The sequence below is a fragment of the Falco biarmicus genome, chromosome 1, assembly GCF_023638135.1.
Source record: "Falco biarmicus isolate bFalBia1 chromosome 1, bFalBia1.pri, whole genome shotgun sequence".
NCBI classification, from domain to species: Eukaryota; Metazoa; Chordata; class Aves; order Falconiformes; family Falconidae; genus Falco; species Falco biarmicus.
In genome coordinates, this window is record NC_079288.1 from 41,045,773 (window position 1) to 41,068,362 (window position 22,590).

Sequence of the window (22,590 nt, forward strand, 5' to 3'; positions counted from 1 at the left end):
ATCCTGCCCCACACACTCTTAAAAATACCATCGTGGCAGGCAGGCAGGCAGAGGTCCTTCCAGCGACGTGGGGGTGAACATCCCTCTCACCTCCTCAGACCCACCGCACATCTGCCCTCCTGTCAGCCCTGTCACTCCCTCTGCCTCACCCACCCACCTGGGGAGAGGGACCAATTCAGCTTTCGCCTGCGCCTCTGCTGCCCTGCACGGCCCTTGCCCTTCAGAAAAAGCAAAGGACTGGCTGGGAGGTTTGTGGGAGAAAGGAGCTGCACGAGAGAGCAAACAGACCTTTATTATTTGTTTATTGATTTATTCACCAGGAGGATGTAACACCCGGCCCTTGGCAGCAAATGCCCTTGTAACTCTGTGCTGCAGTGACAAGTTGGCTAAACAAATGCTTTCTGCATCAGAAAACAAAGACCTGTCAGCAGAGAAGATCAGGGATTCTCTGCTTTTACTTTTAATTATTATTTCCTTAGGATTTAATCTCCTCTTCTCCTGGAAGCTCGAAGTGCCCCATTCAGCCCATCTCGCAGCTGTGACTACTGAGGTCACCCTGGGTCAGGACACCTCTCTCCACTGCATAATAGCGACTGGTCCCCAAAGTGGACATCTACGCCATGCATCTGTTGTTGCAGATGAACTGGTGTGAAAAGGAGGAGCAGCACCACCGCAGCCCCGGCAGGGAGGGGGCAAAGACCAACGTCACCCAGAGAGCCCCAGACAAAGGATGCTGCTCCTCAGGCCTTTTGTGGAGCTGTGAAATATGGTCAAAGGTTACGTTTTACAGCTGTTCCAGCCTCAAATAAGCGAAACCTGTCTATCTTAATACTTAATTGCACTGCTAAGCTGCTGATAAACTACGGCATAAAACAAATACACAGGGCCAAACACATCCCCAGGGAAAGTTTGTGGGAACAGGGGGAGTTGCACCAGACAATGAATCCACTTTATTGTGTTTTAAAAGCCTGGTTACCTTCAATAAAAGCTGTAGCATGGATGCTGCATGTTTGCTAGTTAATATCTCTCCAAAAAGGCTGCAAGTGTTTACAGAGGAAGGGCACAGTGCAAATGCCCATGGGAGAGGACGAGCACGTGCCGTGCCATGCATGTGCCCACCAGGAAACTGCGCTGAGCTAATCCCCTCCCTGCGCAGCCACCACTGCTCCAGCCCTGGAGAACGTGGCCTTAAATCAAGGCTCTTATCTCGCAAAAGGAATTTAAGCACACCACTTTGAAAGTCACTTTCTCCTGGCCATATGGCATCACCGACAGAGCCTAGCTGTGTCGCGGCGGTGTTCATTTGCATGTGCGAGAGAGAAATCTGGCTCTTGCATCGTGGGAGTGATAACAGGGCAAGGGGTAGGATTAGCACTGTTTGGGTTTCTGCACAAAATCTCACTGAGACAAACTTCTCTCAGCTCTCAACGCAAGTGCCAAAGGCAGAGGTAGCCCGCAGCAGAGCGAGCCTGCCATCAGCCCGTGCTGATCAGCAAAGCTCCACCGGTAAAGGGCCAGGGTAAAAGAGAAGCCCAAGTCAAGAACCACGATCTGAACCCAATGCTTCACAACGCTGGCAATGTCTACACCCACAGCAAACCAAACAGGAACACGCTTAATTACATGGATAAAAACAGCAGAACACAAACTTCAAGACAGCAAATTCACAGGCATTCACACATTTAACTTCCTGATAGGGAGGTATTTTGAAAAATCATGTTGCTGAGCTGCTCTGTGCTACCACGGGGTGGGGGATCTCAGGCTTCAGCACAAGGAGGAGCCAACAAAGCTGCTAACGCTTCAACATAAGCCCCTCCAGCAGATCTATGTGCCACGCATTTATGCTGGATGGCAAGATTTTTGTTTTGCTGAGGCAGTGCCGTATGGGCAATCTGGTTTGCCTTATCAGCAAGCCAAGGCTGGAAGAAGAGAAATGTTCTTCCCCACCATTTGTTTAAACTTCCCTCCTTCCCCCAGATAAAGCTGCATACTTTTGTAAAAATATCTGCAAATGTAATAACATAATGGGCTTGTCATCGGTTTCCACATTTGGCATTGAAAATCTGCAAAGCTTGGAAGGAAAGAGAATTCCTAATACTTACTGCTGCTACAGAGCCCAGCTATAAACTGGGCCTGGATCCAGGTGATGGAGCACACAACCACCAAAACGCCTTTCCATGGCCAGCACCTACTCCTACACAACTGCAAGTTATTCCTTTCTTGGCCCTCTTGAAATAACACAAGAAGGTTATTTCATCACTTCCTATTAATGGGCCTCATCTCCCCTCTTTGGGGTATCCGCCTGTCCCTCGTGTTCATTATTGCTCTGAACCGATTTTATTCTCAGCTCAATGCTGGGCATGCTGCAAAGAGCCACGCAACCCGACAATTCATTCAGAGCCACGCCACCAACCTCCTTGCACGATAAAGTGGAACCATTCTCAGTGCAAAGCTTTCCATCATGTTCCACGCTGTGCCCTCTCCAAGGCTGTTTCGTCAGCATTTTTGCCCAGTTTCCATCTCCGTGAGATTATCCCCGGGAACACATGGAACTAGAGCAGCCCACTTTTACGGCTGTACTGAGCCCTCGGAGGAGGGCTCGGTGTATTTAGCGATCTGTCACTGTACCTCCCAAGGGGAATCTGGAACGGCGCAGTCTCTTAGCAACACCCGGCACACATCACAGGTAACTCTCAATTAACAGCAACAGCGGGAGCCGAAACCCTGCAACGCGCTGAGCACCTTCCACCTCCTTTTGGAGAACCGAGATGTACAGGCACAAACGCTCTGTGCGCGCTGGCAGCAGAGGGATGTGCCAGCCCTCGTAAGGATAACACAGATAACACTGAAATATTGATTTGTTTAAAAGAAATGAGGATTTGATTATATCAGAGGGAAGAGCATATTCCCTACAGTAAAGGCTGACTTCTCCTTTGTCAGTAATCCCTCCCTCTAAGACATTTGTAACTGGTAGGGAAGAAGTCCCACCCCACACCGAGACAATGAAGCTCTAAATTTTAGCTTAATCATCACAAGCCTGTAAAGTTGATCTTTATGACAATGTGTGTGGCAAAATCAAAGGTGCTGGCAAAACCAATGTCCTCCTATTCGCATGATACGGATTCACAGCTCAAATCTCTTGCTCTAAGATCAGGAAAGCGTTTCTCCAGATCACTTACCTTTATTTGCTGCAGGGGAGAACAGCTTCTCAGAGCCTACAGAAGCCTGAAAAAGAAGGAGAAAAAGAGCGTGAGTAATACTAAAGGAGAATTTAGGAAGGTTTGCTGACAAAAACACAGCTCATAAAACAAGTCGGCTATCTGTAGACCTGCTATTACACACGGCACCTGGAGGGTGCAATGTTGTGCCATTACAGAACAAGCATGCATCCTAAGGAGATGAAAGCAAAGCGTACACAAGTCCTGTCCTGATCTCACCCTCTATATCCTCCTGTCTCGTTTATTTAGGCAGCCATGCAATGCACAGCTATTTTATCCATGATTCCTCATATAAAAACAAAACCGGTGAAACTGCTATCAAGCTGAAGAAAACAAAAATAGAACCAAAAACATTTCAAAGCCTCTCTCGTTGAAAATAAGCTCATTTCTTGCTGAACATGCAAAATGTAATTTGTGTATTGGAAACACAAGTTGCAACTGAACACATCCGTATGAACGAGGGTGTTATTTAATATTATGCCAAATGATAGGTACATGCTGCTATGCACTTAGTTGAGTATGAAATAAAATGACTTCCTCTTGGAAGAAGCCCGTCTCCTTGCAAACTGGGTTGCACTATGCTGTTTGAACTCCACGGCAGTGTATTTGTGCTCCTCACAGCTCTGGGAAATAGTTAAAGAAATCCAATTAACCTAAACCTTGTAAACAGCTTCATGATAATCAGGGTCACTGGGTTACAGAGAAGATGATAATGACAGACAGGGAAAAAAACTCCATTCATCGTAAATAAAGCTTTTATGAGTTAATTTGATGGCTTCCTTCCCTCCCCCCACTGATATCAAACAGTCAACCTATTTCAGCATAAGCTTTTCCTCTTCGCTATCTGATTAAATAGCAAGTAGCCTCTCCAGAATCAAAGCTGGTCTGGGAGCAGGGAGCACGATCAACATTACTACCATCTACAAGATAGCTGAAAATATCATCGACGTTTTGGCACTGACTGCTACATGAATAAAATGGGGTGAAGTACAAAGCTGAAGAGCAAAAGATACTGAAAGTGAAAAAAGACTTTCTCCCCTGGCTCTGCTTTAAAAACAATGCATTAATTCAACACCTGGCTGAACTAAGTTGATTTTCTTTTTGATTTTATTTATTTTATTCTAAGGTGCCTTGGGAGATTTGCATGATAAAGAGCACTGTGAATTGTACTACGTTGTTATATATTTTAAATGACGACTCAGAAGGAAAAAAACAAACAGTAAAATGCAAGAAGATCTGCATGAGATACAGTAAGAAGCAAGAAAGAGTGATCTCTTAATGTTATTTCTAAGGAAAGTGGCACTGCAAGCACTGAATGTCTGTCTTAATGCAAATGCATAAAAAAGAGAGGGAAAACAACATGAAAAAATACGTTGAGGCTGAGACACATAAGAAAGAAATTCTGAATCATGTCCACGACAAAGCTGCAGGTGTAGCTGTGGCATGTATGGTCATTACACAGCTCAGCGAAAGGATCCTAAAATCTTAGGGAAAATCAGTTACCTGCACGATCCCTTCACTGCATGGATTAAAGAGAGGAAGAACCAGGATTAAACAAGGTTTTGCCTAGGCTGGTTTGCAAAGACAGTGTAACAGCGTCACACAGCAGCAACAACAGTGGTGCATAAAACGTTTGACAGCCAACTCCAAATTTACAACCCATTGTTAAGAGATTTTTCACTTGTAATCAACACAAAGTCACCACGGATGCAGAACACATCTGCAGGCTCTGGAGCTCACCCATACTAACAGCTTACACAAAGCCAGGACCTAGCCTCCAAGCACTCCACAAGCATTAGGACATGTGGCAGGTGGATCAGTAAGATTCCCCCATTCTATAGGCAACGAAACTTTGGCGTGGCTTGCGCTAAAGCCCAAGCAGTAACTCGGCAGCTGAGCCACAAATCCTAAGTGCCAGTTCCTGACGCGGGCGTGCAGCCCACCAGAGGAGCCCGGTGGGCAGAGGCCGCTCGCGAGAGCCGCCCTTTCCTGGGTGCTGTGCGGGGCAAGCTGCTGCCCGCACCCCACCTGCTCCGGGAAGGGGGGTCCCACCAGCACCGCTCCCCACCGCCAGCTCACTCGTCTGGGCAGCTCCGTACCGAGGGTCTAACACAGACTGGCACTGCTTCACCGTGAGCTAAAGACTGCAGCGCTACACGTCCAGACTATAGAAAAACAATGTTTAAGGAAGTCAAGCAAGAAAATTCAGTTTTAAAGGAAAATAAAACACAGGGATTATTGCTCAGTCTTCCGATACCAGTATGTGGCACCGCCTTCAACAAGCAGAGTCAACATTTACAGAGCAGTGTTTTCAACATCACAGCCACAGTTTACAGACACAAACCTTCACACCTAGAGTTTACAGTAACTTTTGCTCTCACTTCTGGTGATTTCTAGCTCCAGATCTGAGCAGTTTTTGGCATGAGCACCATTCTGAAACAGTGAACGCCTGTGCTATAGGATATTCTGCGAGCTGCTGTAAAGGCAGGAGGGAAGCTGGGGGAGGAAGAGCCTGAATACATCATTCAATTCCATCAGTCACCCTTTAAAGGAAGCATACAATAAAACCTATGTGTCTGAGGGAGCCCACTAATGAGTGAAAAAATCCAGCAAACCAACGCATCTGCTAAAACAAGTCCCCTCCCAAATTTTCTGCTGTTTCAAGCAAATCATTTGCATATGTTTAAGAAGGGATTAAAAAAAAAAAAAAAAAAAGTGGAATTCTTCCCCTGTGAGCAAAACCAGGCATTTGGATTCCTTTATGTGGAAAGGTTCAAGCCATCCCAGGAAATCACACTTCTTTTAATTATGAAATGAAATGAGAAATTTCCCCCCCCCCACTCCCCCATTGCCTCCTGTCTCCATCCAAAGGGCCACCTCAGGGACAAGGGCAGCTGGCACAGCTCCGTGCACCCCTCAAGCCTTTCACTGCCCCCGAACTCCTTCTGCACAGGGCAGAGCCACCCCCAGCCCGAAGCCCACGGCCACCTCTGGCCTTCCCTGCGCATCTCTGCCCACCTCCCCCAGCACTGCGGCAGAGCCCCGGGCAGGCACGTTGTCATAAAGCTGCTGCCTGCACAGTCCCACCCTCAGCCCCAGTCACAACCTCCGCGTTTTAAGCCTACCTCACATCTGTCCCCAAAGCAAGAAACACACAAATGCTTTCAGAGCACAGCAGTTTCTAAGGTAGCCTCTCCCTGCTGAAACTTTTAAGGCCCAGCACCCTTTTGCCGACACACTAAGCTCTGCAGCAAGCCTTGCAGGTCCCCCTTTGTGCTTTATACAACTAAATTAGCAATCCTCTGTCCCGTTTTGATTTTCTTTCTTTTCTGCATCAGATCTAAGGGGAGAACGTCCCCACCCAGTTCTGTGACAGTTTGAAACCAGGCTGAATACAGTGCGGAGAAAAACCACCTTTCTACCTTATTCTGCTTTGCCTCATCCCTCCTCCCCTTGAACCCAGCACATATATAAACACTGATTCAATTTTCAGCACTAAAAGCTTAGCGAAGGCAGCTTTTTGCTCAGAACGTAAGGTGGTAACCACAAAGGGTGTCACACAGCCTCGCCTCGAAGGTGAACAGCCAGGCATAATGAAGTCCAAGCCTCATCCATCCTGGTTCCCACTAACCCAAGGCAGCTGAAAGGTGTAAGAGCTCTCACAGATTAATAATTTAATGATTATATATAACAGAACAACATCATCTGACAGAGACAGCATTATAAACTATGTCAAGCCTCACAGTAATTGCTTCCCCCCCTTTCTCTGTAGCCTATAAAATGGCTAACAGGGAATAAAACTGTTCCTTATCACCAACAGCAGAGGCTCTGCAGATCTTCACTCAGTCTCCTCGAGCACCGAACACCAGATCCAAGCCTGATACTTCAGGTGTCTGATCACAAGACACTGGGAAATTGCTAATAAGGCTGCTGTTCTGGTTCACAAGGAGCACAAGCATGTGGTGTTAGGGACCCAGTACGCATGTTTTTGCATGGTGCAAAAGCTGAGCATTCCCTCCAAATCTGGGTCCAGTACAGTAGGCACAAAAGGAGGCAGCAAAACATAGTTTACATTTTATTTCTGGATGCCTGCCTATCTTTTAGACAGCCAAGAGCCAGTCTCAAGAGACTGTTTTCACACTGTTACTGAACTTAGCAACCATTAAAAAGCTCACAAGAAAACCCTTCTCCAGATTTTCAAACTACAAGTGTTGAATATGCCTAGATGAACTTTCAGCATAAAGCACAGACACTACTTGAACATTCTGGATCAATTTTCATTCTTCCCTTTGATCTGTTTCCCCTGCTTTTACCCACCACTCCAATGCCACTCGATCGCTTGTCTAGTGGAGAACTTCAGCACGTCAGTTATTGCTTTACTAGCTTCCAGTTGATTCTGTAAGTCATTCATGCCAGACCCCTTCGTTCAATAATATGAGAACAGTAACTAAAACAGGAAGGTAGTGTTTGGCTTGTGATTCTTCTATAGGAAATGGAAATTGATACATATGAAAAGGTACAAGGGGAACCTAGAGATCACACACATGCACACAAAAAACAAACTAAAATTCACCCTTAAGACCAAGAAAGTATTCAAAAATATAGAAGCAACCCATGGGTAACACTGCCTGCATTGTGAGGGGATGTTCCAAGGGAACCTATGGTCTCTTCAGAATGAGGATTATTTTTGGAGGGCAATCACAGCTCAGTTAAGATGACAAAACAAAATCAGTCATTTCATGCACCACCATCACAGGAAAAAAAAGCTGGAGTAAGACATACACGAACTGCCTTTTTGTGACACCTTCTAGGAAAAGCCAGCATCGCGGTACACAGCTGGCTGGGACACAGCACAACCCAGCTGTGTAAGGGATTAAGCAAGAGGGAACAGGATACATACTGGACTTCTACAAATGCACGTTGCGTTCTGTGATTATCTTCATACGGAGTTTACAGGCTGGTCCTTCAAGAGGGCTCAGCACTCCACAGCTGCCCCTGGGGCACCGACCTGACCGGAGCTACCACCTATGGAGCATTTCTGAAAATCCATTTAGATACTTGAAAGGTGACGAGGTGGTTCTGAAAAATTTGGTTCCAGCTGATGGTCAGGATCACTCACGAACTTCTGCCTGTCAGTGTCCAATGCAAATAATATTCCCCAAGCAAGAATGAATGCCAGACAGATCTCCAGCAACAATCTTAAAAGTTTAGCTGTGCCTTTAGCTACGCCGTAACACATCACAGCGAAACATGCAGAACAAACACCCTGAACAGGCACTCCTTACTGAAATGGCAATGCCTTAAATGCCCCAGATAACTTCTAGCTCAATTTTGATCCAAGGCCATCTCTGGGAGGTACTGATGCGTCCTCTCTATCTTGCATGGAAGTTCACTCTACAGAAGGTCCACTAGAAACAAAATGCTTCTGGGATGGTACTTCCATACAACAGCACGCTCGCTCGTTTAGGTTCCCACCTCGCATCGTTTAGCACATGCATATTCAGTACTGTGACAGTCCTGGAAGGGGCCTTTCACAGTGCACTGCTCTCTTCGTCACTTTCTTCCAAGAACGCTTATTTCTCTCAGCAGTTTATATAACCATGACTATTTTTTGCAACAGCCCCTTTGAGAAGCTAGCACAAGTCCGGGAACAAAGAATTAAATTAGGCCATAGAGAGCTTAGAACCAGAGATCGCTGGTCCCAATTCACCATTGAATTAAACTGAATTTACATGATGGCAAACGGAAAGGAAGGCAGAGCGGGTGACGACTGGAAGGCACCGAAGGAAATGCCGTATAGAGTCTGATGCAGTTAGCGCAGGGCAATGAGGAGCCAAGCTTCTCTGCAAGTTTGACATTATGGTTTTGTTTTGGACCATCTCCTTTGGCAGCATGGTGACAAGCTCAAAGTAACACCATTCTGAACCCAGAGCATGTTCCTCATTGCTTTACAACCATTTTGGGAGAGACTAAACTAGTTTAGATTAAGCAGCAACTGTAATTCTTAAACATATGCTGCTGTGCTCTGCTGGCTTATTGCACAGATGTGCTTCTCACCGTGACAAAGGGTGACCTAATGCTCCGAAAGCAGCGGGATGCCTGACCTACAGCATGTCTGCTATCAGAGCCCCAGGGCACAGGCTGGCTAACTTGCCTTCCCTCTCTTCTCACACCACCCCTCCAGCCCCTGGAGAATGGCTACAGCCCAGAGTTCTCCCCTTCCTATCCCCTCCATTAGCCATGCTTTATGATTCATCTTCCTCTGAGCAGTTGCTGTCTCCCAAAGGAAAAGATCAAACTCCCTCTCCTTCCCAGCTCAGCTCCAATAAATAAACAAACACATGCACTGAGAAAAAATTTAGTAAAGGAGGAGATGGGAGGAAGCTGGGGAGTTCCTGGGCCTCACCAAGGCTGGTCATACAGCTGCAAAAGGTCCCTCAGCTGTTTGCAGACACTGATCACAAAAGAAGACTTCCAGCTGTCCCTCATTAAACCCAGCCAAAATACTTGCTCGATGTTATTGTGTCTGCATGTCCCAATTTAAATTAAGGTGCACTTGATCCTTATCTCGGTATCCTCCTCCCTTAAACCTCAGTTCCCAAACTACTACTAAACCCTACCTTGAGTGTACACTCCTGGCCATTTTCCAGTCTAGCCAGCACTGGTTTCCCCTTTGCTACATGTTCGTACACTCCACATCCTGGCTTATTCCAACCAAGCAAGTGCCAGTGCCAGTTCCAGTCAGCAGGAAAAAAAAAAAAGCAGCAGAATGTGAAGTCCACATTCCTGTTCTTTCTCACACGGGATTGTTTTCACTTCTGTGTTCACGGACAGCACCACCAGCATAGCTTCTGGGAGGGCTGGTCAGAGCAGCATCCAGCGGGCAGTCCGCTCCCTGTGTCACCGATCAGGCTGCACCTCTTGCCACAGGTCAGAGGCAGCAACGTGCCCACCATAAGGGCAACTGATACATGCCCCAGTCAGTGAAAAACAATTCTCCACGATACGCTTATAAAAGGGCTTTATGTGATCTGTTTTTACACACCTCAAACCTCAGAGATCTCATGTCTTTTCCCGAGAGCCAATCCCCCTGCTGAACAGGCAGGCTTTTCAGCCTGGACTTCCACATTTTAAATTTTTCCATTACCAGACGCTGACTTAGGCAACCACAGACTTGATTACCGGTTTAGCTTTTGCTACAAACGCAGGAGAAAACCTGCCTATGAGTAGGAAAGGTTGGGAAAGCTACGTAACATACTGCTACAGTAGTTTGTATTATTGTCATTACAGCTTGGAACTATCTAGCCAGACTATCTATTTGGCTGGGATACAGTTTTTTATTTGCACTAAATCAAATGGAATGGCGAGTGCTCTTTGCAGAACTACCTAAAACTTCTTATAATTCAAAGGCTGCATTGTAGGAAGAGTGATGGGGGAGAGCAGGGACTGTGCTGCAAATGACAGGTGGCAGACTGTTGTTTGGTACCTACCAAATTACTCTGCTGCTCCCAGGGCTGCCTTGGCATTTCATTATCCCAACTCTCTCCTGGAAGGATGCGGACATAAATTCACACCTCATGTCCTGGTTTCCGTCAAACTGAGTAAGAGTGCAAATGCTGGCACCAACTGGGAATGCCAAGCAGGGCTTGGCACGCTAGAACAAACTCTCAGCTGTGGTCTTTGCCAGCTACCTGCATTTATCATTGTAATGGCCTGCCAGACAGGACTTGGCAACTGACAGAGGAGGGCGGGCGGAGGAGGGCCAGGCTCTGCACTGCCAAGCAATTCATTCCTGTAGCTCCTGCCATCACTGTACCAGCAGGGCAACCTTCATTTTTTTTTTTATCTTTTAACCAATTACATGTCACCCAAATCCCACCTGCAGCCTTCTCCAACACAAATGGCTATAAATCACAGTTCAGAGACCGGGAGGGTTTTGCAAGACATTTGATTTCATAAAAAGGTCACTGTCCATCTGAGAATTGCTGCAGTTCAAAAGCATACTGAATAACAACCTGCATTGGCAGACAGGGTAGGAACTGCTCCCCATGGTCTGTTGTGTGTTGTCAGAAAATATTAGAACAATTAGGGAGGCCAACGATGGCAGAATCATAGGATTCAGCTGAACCAAAGAGCTGATACAAATTCAGCGAAATATCTCCTCCACTCAATTTTTGAAGAAAACATAATCGATTCAATAAAAAAGGGTAAATTGCATGAACACAATAAAAACATTTGATATAACCCCCTTGAACAGATAAGCAGAATACATGCCTGTCACCACTGCAGCCTGCTCCAATCTGCCTAGGTATTCCAAAGCTTAACACCACACTTTGCTATTTCTTGGACAAGTGCAATACTCTGTGGTCTCAGACCACTCAGAATGGTCTGCTGTTTAGGGGAAATGCTATCTTCTCATCTTTAATCCATATGCTGGCTATGTAGTGAACCCTGTATAGCACTTTATGTGAACCACATCACTCAGCAAACCACTGGGGACACTCAAAAACCATGTGACACTGGTGCTGTTCTGGACACCCTCTGTATCCATCCCTTTTTTTGCGAGTGACGTGTCCTGCCAGACAGCCCTCCAACAAACCAGCATCAAATTCCCTGAAAAGGGTCAGGCTAACTGCAATAAATACATCACATCCAGAGAAGACTCCGTCGTCCTGTCCTGGATCCTGACACATGGACATCCCTCTACCAGAAATCCCCAGCTGGGGATGCAATCCTGACAGGGCCCCTTTCTGGGCTGGGGGGTCAGGGAGCTTATCAGGAAGGCGGCTCTTGTCCGCTGCTACTGAAACTCGCTGTATTACCCGCAGCAACCTCAAAGGAGTGCCTCTGCAGAAGGCTCTTTTGTTGTTGTTGTTTCTAATTCACTGCTCCAAAATATTTCTTGGCTGCGTCCCAGGGCTGAAGCCTTATCTGCCCATCCCCCCCGGCAGACACACAGCAGCTGCGGAGGCTTATCACGGCTGCCTGTCCACTGAGTTTACAAATTAACACCCTATCGAGGCTGCACGAGCGCTGATTAATCAGAGAGAGGCAGTCTGAGGGCCTTTATCACCGTAAGCGGCTGCTGGGAGAGAAGTCACAAATCTCTCCGGAGGCCGGAGATGCCTTACAAATGAAAGAGCAGGAGGCCAGAGAGGAGGAGGGCACAGTGGTACGGGAGGCAGATATTTTAGAGATAGCGGTGGTGGAGGTAATGGAGCAGTGGGAGGGGGTGAGCTGCAGGCAAACGCCAGTACATTATGACAGCTAAAAAAAAAGATAATTAACAGCCTATACCTCATGATTCTAGCTTTCCCTCCCCGGGCTATAATTTAGCCTATTGCTCCTTTGCTCCAGAGGACAATAAACATTTATTATGTTAAACACATAACTGTGCTGCACAAAAGCACCGTTCTTTCCCAGGTCCACTCCTTTCACAGCTGTGCAATCCAGGAGGAGGATGGGGCTTCTGAAGTGAGCTCCCCTTTTATGAGGAAAATGACTCCGTTTGGACACAAAACACATCCCTGCCTTCCCTCAAAGCTGCAGTGTGCGGGATGCATTCACACTGAAGGTGAGGGCAAATCCCAGGCAAACCCCAAGGTACCGAGTGCTCCTTAGATGGGTCCGCTGGCCCACCAGCATCTGATACCCAGCGTAAGGATGCGCCTGGATGTGGGAGCATCGGCAGGCTGGAACAGCTCCTGCTGTAACTGCAGAGATCATGTGGTTCAGGCAGGCTTCACCACCTAAGGAGCATCTCCTCTTTTTAATTCAGCAGCCTCGCTAAGAGGTTTACTGGGAAATTTTCAATCCCACCAGAATTACCTGTAGGAGAGATTCTTATTACGAGATGAATATTACAGTCGCATGAATCATACTGGAGCAGCATGGGCCCTGCCCCCTCCGAGCACTTCACACATCGTAACAGCACAGTGATTTAGGAGATTTGTCTGTTCGAGTGGACTATGGTTCAGGCACTGCTCATCCTTTACCTCAGTGTCAGTACCTGCTGCAGCTCTCCAGCTTCATGCTTGTGCCAGGACAATGCAAAATAATTATAAAGACCAAACGGACTCACATCAACCCATATAAAAACTAATACATCTTTAAAGGAAACCACATTTGGCACCTGTCTGCATTTGCCAACATTCATTTGTATTTCTAAGTTTTCAATTTTAATCCTCACAACCAAGACACAGCTGGATTTTTCCTTTAAAGTGTAATATATATGTAAGCTGAGGTTCTCATGCAGCAACATGACTCCAGAAGGTAAAACTTTAAGAAAAATGTTACCAACGAGAAGACATTCATAAGCAAACACTGCAACCACCTCCTGCCCAGTCCTTTCTATTAATACACCAGCAAACAATTCAACAAATGACCTCTGGATAAAAATGCCATTCACTGCAGCTTTACCACCAACAGTGCTGGGCTTGTGTGTGATCTCGGGGAATGCCCATTCCCATTTTGCCCACGGAAATTACAGAAATTCAGAAGAGGGCTGCCACAGCCTTACTCAACATCTTCAGCCTAGCTGTTTTCAGACAGCACCGCAGAGCAGAATCAAACAAAAATGAAGGGCCATCTGCCTTCTCCTCCTCTCCTGATCCAATGAGAAAACCATTTCCTGAACCACCTGCATTATGGGTCTACGAACCCTTGCAGGTGCCCATTTGAACAATATCCATTAGGTTAATTAGAAATGGGCAAACAGATCCTGAGTATTAGTCCCGGAAAGGAATGACAGCTTTTTTATTTTAACACTCCCCACCAGGCTCTGTGAAGCAGACAGTCTTCTCATAGCTCTCCTGTGCGAACAGACACCACACTCATTTGAGCTGGGCTGGACCACCACGCATCACATTCAGCAGACTCACGCGTAATCAAACGAAGAAGCTACAGGGTGATGATACCTCCAGTCACCCCAATTGGGTAACAGCAACTCTATACATGAAGGAAACATTAAATATTCATTAGGTGAACAATACGAATGTGGTGATCCTGAAACATAGTGAAATTTTAGAAGCCGTCTCTCCAGTGTCTATCAGATTGACTCTTTTAACTTCATCATCAAGCTGCCCATCAACCCTTCTCTCTCTAATGTCCTGTGTTTCTGCATTTCAGGGAAAAAACATCTCTGTTGGACTAGCTTTTCCCCACAGCTCCGCTCCAGCACATGGACATCCTCGCCCGCAACAGAAGGCACACCGCAGGGTGCAGTAGTATTTAAAGACCAAACAGACGGGATTAGGAACACCTAAAAAGAGGGAACCAGGACAGCATATAAATTTCCATACAAACAGAGGCTGTGAAGGAAAAAATATGGAAGAAAGACTACGGTTCACATCTGCAAACCATTTAGCTTCCTGCCCCTCACTCATTCAAGGGCAGTGAAATGCACTCAGCTACTTTTTACAGAAAAGGGGCACCAAGCATTTTTCCTGTGCTATACAGTAAGTCCAGAAAGAAGCTCTCATCATTATACTTTGATTAAATATGGCATTAACTGACCTCATCTTCTGCGTAAGAAGGTGGTGAAGGGGGCAGTCCACTGTGTGCAGCCAACATATAATCTGTCTTCCCCAATTAGATATGCTTTGCAACAAGTGTGGTGGATCCATTTATTTCCGTACTGCAATAATGCAGATAAATCCAACTTTGGCTCCAGTCCCACTGCTTTCAAAGCTGGGGCTCCGCATTTCCAATCCTTGCCCTTTTTTTTTTTCCCTTTCTGCTGCAAAATGTCACCAATTTACTTTAGCCTGGGGGCCCATTTCGAGTTTTACCGCTAATATACGAGAAATGCATTTTTCAAGCTGTTACCACTTAACCGTACTGATATCAACCACTCAGGGGACACAATATTGTTTACACATCCTGCTCTATGGAATAAGCACGGATGCCAAAACTCTGCCTGGGTTGTGAAGGAGACGTTTACTCTCTGTTTTATGAGATTTCCTCGATTTGTGGCTGTCTCAATGGTCGTAAAAACAGCTGTAAATCAAAAGAGCACCACAAAATTGCAATAACAACTGTCGAACTTGGCTCTAAAGAGCATAACTCCCAGCAACAGAAGGTGGAAGGCTTTTTTCTGATTTAATACCAGGTGTGGGGGAGCCCTACCAAGTCTACGTGCAGCACCATGTCTGCCCACAGTCACCCACACACAAGCTCAGCCCAAACCCTCTTTTTTGGCTGTTCCCCTATCGCTTGTCCCTACCCTGCCCCACGTAGTCCCTTCCGGCCTCTTTCCTCCTCTTTTCTGGAAAACAGAAGTCTTTTTCAAATGCCTGGAGAATGCTTATACAAATAACCGCTGAATGCACAGCCCTGTTTAACGCATTAAAATAGACAGAAAAGTCAGTCCAGTGTTCAAACACGACTGCGCTTTGAATTGTGGCTGCTCTGCACAACAGCAATGGCTTTAGCAGATTACCTCAGCAAGAGCCCGTCGCCTTGTGCCGGCCTACCCGAGAGAGCCCAAATTCCTGCACAGTCTCTCAGCCCAATTTTTAGGGAGTGGAGGGATGGAGGAGAGGGCTGGTGAGACATGAGTTATTAACAACCGTCTTCTGGGAGCTGATTCGAGCTAAAATGGTTCCAGAACAGGCAGCTCCATTTGCCCTGACAGTCTCCAGTGAGGACTGGCCAAGCAGCAGATGCACGAATCCGAAAGTTTCTGTTACTCTGTGCCACTGGCTACAGTCCAAACCAAAGAGAGTTTCACCCCGTGGGTAAAACAGCCTTCCTGGATTTTTCCATGCCCCATTCCAGTTGCTTTCACAAACAATCTTCTCATCCTAGTCTCCAGAAAACCTAAAAGAGTCTCAGTTCCTGCATCTCACCACCCTCCCCAATCTCAGACTAACTCTGCCAACAACAAACTTCCTTCACCACCTCCCGGCTCTTCGAGAAATCAGCTGTGGCACCAACAGCCGTGCGACAAACCCCACGCCAGCGGATTTGTCCACCTCTTTGTGCCCTCGACCAAAGCATGGAAATCTTTCCTGTCCTCACCCGCCAGGCCTTCATTCTCTTTTTCAAGTTTTCTTTTAAATCAAACTTCTTTCGTGGCCTAACCTTCTCCCTTACAGAAGGAGGTTTGTACGTGCGTGAACCAAAGTAGAAATGGGAAGAGAGAGCTCATGGGAAGCAGGTTTTGATGCTGCTCATCTCATTTCTTCTCCATTGTCCACAGTAGACTAAAACACACCTGGGCTCTAGTGCATTACTGTATCTGTGCCTGGCGGTGTGTTTTTCCAGATGCATATCCTAATTACGCTCTTCAGGTAAATGCCCTGTGGAGAAAGGTAGTAGAAGAGAAAACCTCTTTACAGTCACCATCGTGCTGTGATCCATTCTGGACAGGAACTCCCCGCCCTGCGTTGACAGGACAATTCCATTTCCATGAACCACTTGCTGCAAAGGGACAAGGATCTATATTCTTTTGTCTGAACCCCACGAAGTGTCAGCCCTTCTTTTCCCATTCTTCTGGTAGATGTGTACATTCACATTCTTGAGAAAATCCCCAATAGATGGGAATTGTCTTTCACTTCCAATACTTTATGCCTCCCTGCTATGATCTTTTCCTTCTTGTACAATGCTTCTTGACTTTCCTTTGGCTCTTTTCTTTGCAATTTTTTCTTTATGAATACAATCAGAGAGACAAAACAAAAAATCCCCCAAACCCAAATGAGCCAAAAACATCATTCAGAGCCTTTGCTGATGATGTTACTGGCAATTCCACTTGAGAAACCATCTGTACAGACATGAACTGCTATGACATAAGGAACAGCTAGTTTTATTTCAAAAAAGCTCTGTGTTCTCAGTGTTCTGGGTACAGGAACTCCACAAGCCAGCTGAAGCTAATAGGGTGAATATGTGATTGGCTACACCCATGCAGCTCTTCCAAATTTATTTCTTTTGTACTACAGCAACTATCTGGGTGGGGCTGCAAAAAACATTAAAGCAGTCAAATATATACCATGCCAACTGCTGACCACAAAAACAGGCCATTTCCTCATGCACAAACTGTAAGGAACATCTCCCAGTTATTGGCTTCTATCAGTCACCAACTATTTTCAACAAAAACATGGTTCTGTGTGCTCAAAGTTACTAGATCTGGAGTCTGGCAAGTCTCAAGAAGGATGGAAGGCTGAACTCTATATGCATGCATCGTACTGGGAAGGTGGTGTACTCCAGCAGACAGTCCATCTAACGGCACTTGTTACGATAAGGCATAGTTGCAGGGCAATTACCACATTTATTTTCCATATGTGGTGGTATGATTTCACCCATAAGGTTTCGCTTGCCTGTGGTGAACGGCAGATGTCTGCCAGAGGTTTTGCATTCTAAAACCTTCTACTGTGTTTGCTCATGGACCTGTGAATAAGCAGAGCACCGGTGACCTGGCTTTGCTCTTCTCCCTGCACGGTGATGTCTGAGGGGGATGTTCTGAGTCACTGGCTGATGCCTGCCATGCTCAGCCACCAGCTGAAATGTTTCCAGGACACTCACACACATGGCTTGCCAAAGGGCCAGGTCGGCTCTGGCCAGAAGAAAGCTGGCCCAGCTGGAAGAGGGGGAACATCGCTGGTGTGTGTGTTCAACCACCAGCTTTGCACAGGAGATGCTTCTGGAAAGAGCAGGAGAACAAGCTGTATTTGACCGCTCTTTGGCTAACTATCTGCTCACTTGCCAAGACGGCAACAGCTCTATTCAGCTGTCAGGTTGTTTACCCCTCCAGACAACTGCACCTTCAGGAGCCAAGTGCTGAGCTCCCGTGGCTTGGTCCTGGCTGATCTTCCCTTGGCCTCTCAGTGGCAAGGGCTGATGCCAGTGCCCTTTTCATACCTCTCTCTGAACGTCACACAACAGCTATCAGCTCATTTCTTGAACTAGAAACACAAATAACAACGTTACAAGAAACCTTTGTGATTTTAGACTAGACATGACTGTGCCTGCTTAGTAAGGAGATGAAAAGCCTACGGTGAAAAAAGAGGCAAAATAATCCTGCATGTTAATACACAGTGAGTAACACCTTCCCAGTGACAATCTCTTTGTACTCAATGCAAAGGCATGTGTGTAATGATCCTCCAGAGACACTATCTTGAAAATGCACAAAAGGCTCTGATCAGACCCCAGCATCTTCTCATTAGCTTAGCAAGAGCAGAAGGGGCATCAATTTTCTAGAAAGTGCATTCAGAAAAGCACTTGATCAAACACTTAGCTCCATGTATGTGCTTAATCTCACTGTAGCTGAAGCACTTTTCTAAACCAATACCTTGTTTATTTCTCCTGTGAAAAATAAAATGATGGAAAGGCCTCCAAGACTAAAAATGTAGACTTGAATAGCCAACAGTTTAGGAAAATTCTGATGAGGCTCTGAATTTCTGTGGCTTTCAGCTCATCTGTAAAACAATTTGGAAGTGCTGACTTTGGCAAATGAGAGGAGGAAAGAAATAGAAAATGGAGAGAAATAGCCACAGTGGATTTAAGCTGCTGTCTTATTGTAAAGATAGCTTAGATTAGTCCAAAGCAAATGTATATACCTGTTGTTGAGTATACCCTTCCTGAGATTTTACCGTTTTTTTTCCTTTCCTAAAATAATACCAGATACACCTTGACAGATCTGGCATGCTGCAGCCAATCCATCTGCTTCTCTGCATCGGGCAGACTGCAGAAAATGGATTTTTTCTTTCCCATTTGCCTCCCAGTCTCATTTCTCATTGCTGCTGCTCCCCACTAACACTCGCAACTCCTTCCCCTGCTCCCCTGGCTGGTGACTGATTGCTGGACTTGGAGCAGATGGTTGATGGAGCCGGGACTGCTGTTTCCTATGCACTTCAGCACTTCTAATCAGACCTCGGTGTCTCCTGCCTAGCTCTGCAAGAACACAAAGCAAAAGGTGCAGCAGTTCTGTATGAGCCAAAGCCACTTTTTAAGCTCACTTAATAATACATATTTTACTAGATATTTCTCAAAATAGGCACTTGCAAGTGCACAAGCTAGGCAAGAACAGCGAAAAATAATCTAAGGCACTTAAATAATTTGTATTTTTAATTCCCCCCCCCCAAACGTGTCTATTCCAACTTTATAATTTTGGACAACACAATTTTGTGCAAGATCACACGCACAACTCTACAAGATTGACTAAGCTCCTCTTTAACACAACCAAGGAAATGTTTCGTTTCCTGTGTCAAATCCAAGCTCTCGGGTCCCAAGGCTTGCTGCTGTATCTCACGGGAAGAGACATATGAAGAAGTCAATTCCTACACCTCTACCTTAATCTCCAGAGGAGTAATTCCAGTGCCTCAAGTCCTCCTCCAGCAACACAGAGCTGCCTGAAGCATGTTCTAAGCTGGGTACTCACAAAGAACCACTGTAGTTTTTGTTGTCTTTATTGTGAACACTTCAGGGCAATGACCACTTCTAATTTGTGCCTTCCATAACATCAATCATGATATTAAAACCTAGGAAATAGTTGCGCTTGTGCACAATAACCTGAAGGCTGTTTTGCTCTAAACCACTTCCAGCATGTACAGACAAAAGAAATAATGTCATCCTGCCTCCAACACTCCCAAGCCATCAGAGGCAACGTTAACCGTAACTTTGCTTCTGCTCCACATTAATGTTTCTGTGCATTGCAAATAAGCACCTCATTCAAAGATCTCTCCCCAATTTATTTCATTCCAGAAAAGGAGACAGATGGTAGAAGACAGAGGGTTTTACAGTAAGAGGGGCTGGATTTTTTTCCCTCTTCATTTGTTCCTTATGCTGTTTCTTATCCTTGGGGACCCGGAGTTTCTTTTGATAGCACCCTGCTGCCTAATAAATACGCATACAAGCACAGTCACAAGTATACATCTATCATCAAAGAGCCCTTCCTGTCTCCACTCCCCACAAAGTTGATTAATGATTACGTGTTTAACACATACATTATACATGGGAGGGGGGAGACGAAGAGGGTAAATCCAAGCCCCTGTATACATTTACATATATTTACATACTCACATTAAAAAAGCAGAGGAAAGCATAAGAGGGCCATTCCCATCGGGACAAAAATCCATTTTGGTAAACATACCTCTCAGCTCCCCTTTTTAAAAATACAGAGGCAAAGGGAAGGCTCTACCTGGCCTAAGGAAGAAACAATGAAGAATTAGCAAGCAGCCTTATTCGGTTCCTGCAGTTCCATCCTGACACAAGACCAGTAAATGCGTTACCAGCAGCCACGTTACTCCTGCTTTGTAGATGTGATCTAACAGCTGTGACACAGTTTAAGAGAAAGGAAAGGGGTTAAAGTTTTAAGGGTGCTCTTGGTTTGTATTACTAATTCATATAGCTAAAATCCCATTTCGCCAGGCAATAAATTAGATAATTAATTCAATTAAATGTCTCCTTTATGTAGAAAGAAAAAAAGTGATCTATCTTGTCACATAAATCAATACCCTAGGGGTAGTGGGAGTGTTTCACAGATGCAACCTGGGGTGACTGCAGATCAACCAAAAGCCAGGCCGGATCCTTAAACGCAGATGAAGAGGAGAGTTAGTGCAGAAGGGCACAATATGGCAAACTTCCTTCTACATCTTTCCAGGTTGAGCCAATCCTTGGACCTGGATAACTGCCTGTGTAAAATAAAAAAGCAGCCTGAAGGCTGCTTTAATTGTGCTGACTGCCAGTGGTCTCAAGCAATTGTTCCAGCAGCTGGGGGACCAGTGCCATGGTAAAGGACTTCCCTGACAAAGTCCCTTCTGGCAGCTGGGACAAAGCTGGCACTGAAACTGCTATTGTGGCTCTCTGCTCTCCAAAGTGTCCTCGTGCAGAGTTAAGCTTCCAGCCACCCGCTCTGCTGGTTTTCAAACATCTTTGCAAGGTTCAGATTTAATCCTGCTCCATTCGCAGGGGGTTCTCATGGTGTGCTAGCAGCAACCGTGTTTGGCATTAATCTCTGCTGAACCCATCTATGCTGGCTCTCTGCTGGTCTAGCTCTGCCCGTCACAGCCGTGGCACAAGCGCTGGTGAAGACAAGGCACAGAGCAGCGGCCACTGACAATATTTTTTTAAATGTACTTGCCCAATATTGGTCCTAAAGAGTGGAAGGGATAGATTGGAGGAGCAACTGAATAAAATGGTAGAAAAGGAAACCTTCCATGCACAGGTCTGGTCACAGTCCTAAGGCTGTGGCAGCTGGATGGCCAGAAACCTTGGCTACCTGGAAGGCACGAATAAGAGACTATTGTTTTTACCTCTTTCTCACTTCATAACCTTTCAACTCTGAGTCACTTCACACTTTCTCTTTCCATAAAGCCTGAACTAAATAGTCACATTCTTCCACCTGCTCATCCCTTATTTCAAATATAAACACAATCGAAATACAAACATTTTCTTTAGCTTTAGAAGAGTGGAAGAGATTTGCCTTGAGTTTTTCAAATAGAAAAAATCACAACTGCTCAGGAAGCTGCAGCTAAAAGGCTCCATTTAAATTCAGACAACCACCAACATTCATTCATCATCTTGCCTGTATCCTTTCCTTTGCTCCCCTGGTCCTTCCAGGTCCTTGCAGACCAGGTTGTTTCAATACACTTCACCACACCATGAACTGAAGTGGACGTAGGCCATTGCCACAAACACATCATAACGTAAATTTGCAAGAGCCATTGTAAAGTATTAAGTTAATTTGTGTGAAATGAAGCAGTCCAGGGGGGAATCAGCGTCATGATGCATGACAGCACATCCTTCTAGCACGCAAGGTCACTGCATATCAACACCAGCTGTAGGACTGTGTCTTGCATCAGCCCAACACTTGCATTTTCCTGGGTGCATTTTATCACCACCTCCTATAAGTGCAAGCATACTTCCTTTGCACTGCTACTGCAGTGTCTTCTGATAGATATTTCAGATCTACCTGGGCTAAGGCCAGGAGATCTTGTCTTTCTAACAGTAAAGCAATTAATAAAGAAATACAGCTCCATCAAAGTTCTCTTGGTTCACCTCCATTAGTACAGACTGTGCATCTGAACTCAGCCAGTGCTTACCTGTTTAGAAACTTAAAAAAACATCTCCAACACACAATGGAAAAACACAAACCCCAAAAAAAGATAGTAAGTACTAAGCCAGCCTTTCCCAATCAGAGGTTTGAGAGCCACATCTGGGTTGTCTGAGTTGGCATTCTAGTTGGCCTCTGAACCAGAGAGCCAGATTTTGGAGATCACAAGTAAGAATTTAGACACTTTTGATTCTGAGACAGGGAAAATGATCACATTAAAGGTGTCATGGCTCAAGCAAGATGTTAGCACTATGTCCCTTCCACCCCTCCTTGGCAGCTGTCCAGATGGAAGTCACAGTGCTGTCTTTCAAAAGCAGCCGTTGC

At 45.7% G+C, this 22,590-nt stretch overlaps 1 protein-coding gene across 22 annotated transcripts in view; it reads right to left on the bottom strand.

Annotated features, from left to right (window-relative positions):
- The window catches only part of FBRSL1 (fibrosin like 1), a 548,084-nt gene that overhangs the window by 56,388 nt on the left and 469,106 nt on the right, over window positions 1-22,590 (bottom strand). For all 22 annotated transcript variants that reach the window (XM_056336603.1, XM_056336559.1, XM_056336542.1 and 19 more), the window contains one exon: window positions 3,180-3,225. In XM_056336603.1, the coding sequence (XP_056192578.1) occupies window positions 3,180-3,225 (46 nt within the window). The remainder of the gene's footprint in view (window positions 1-3,179; window positions 3,226-22,590) is intronic.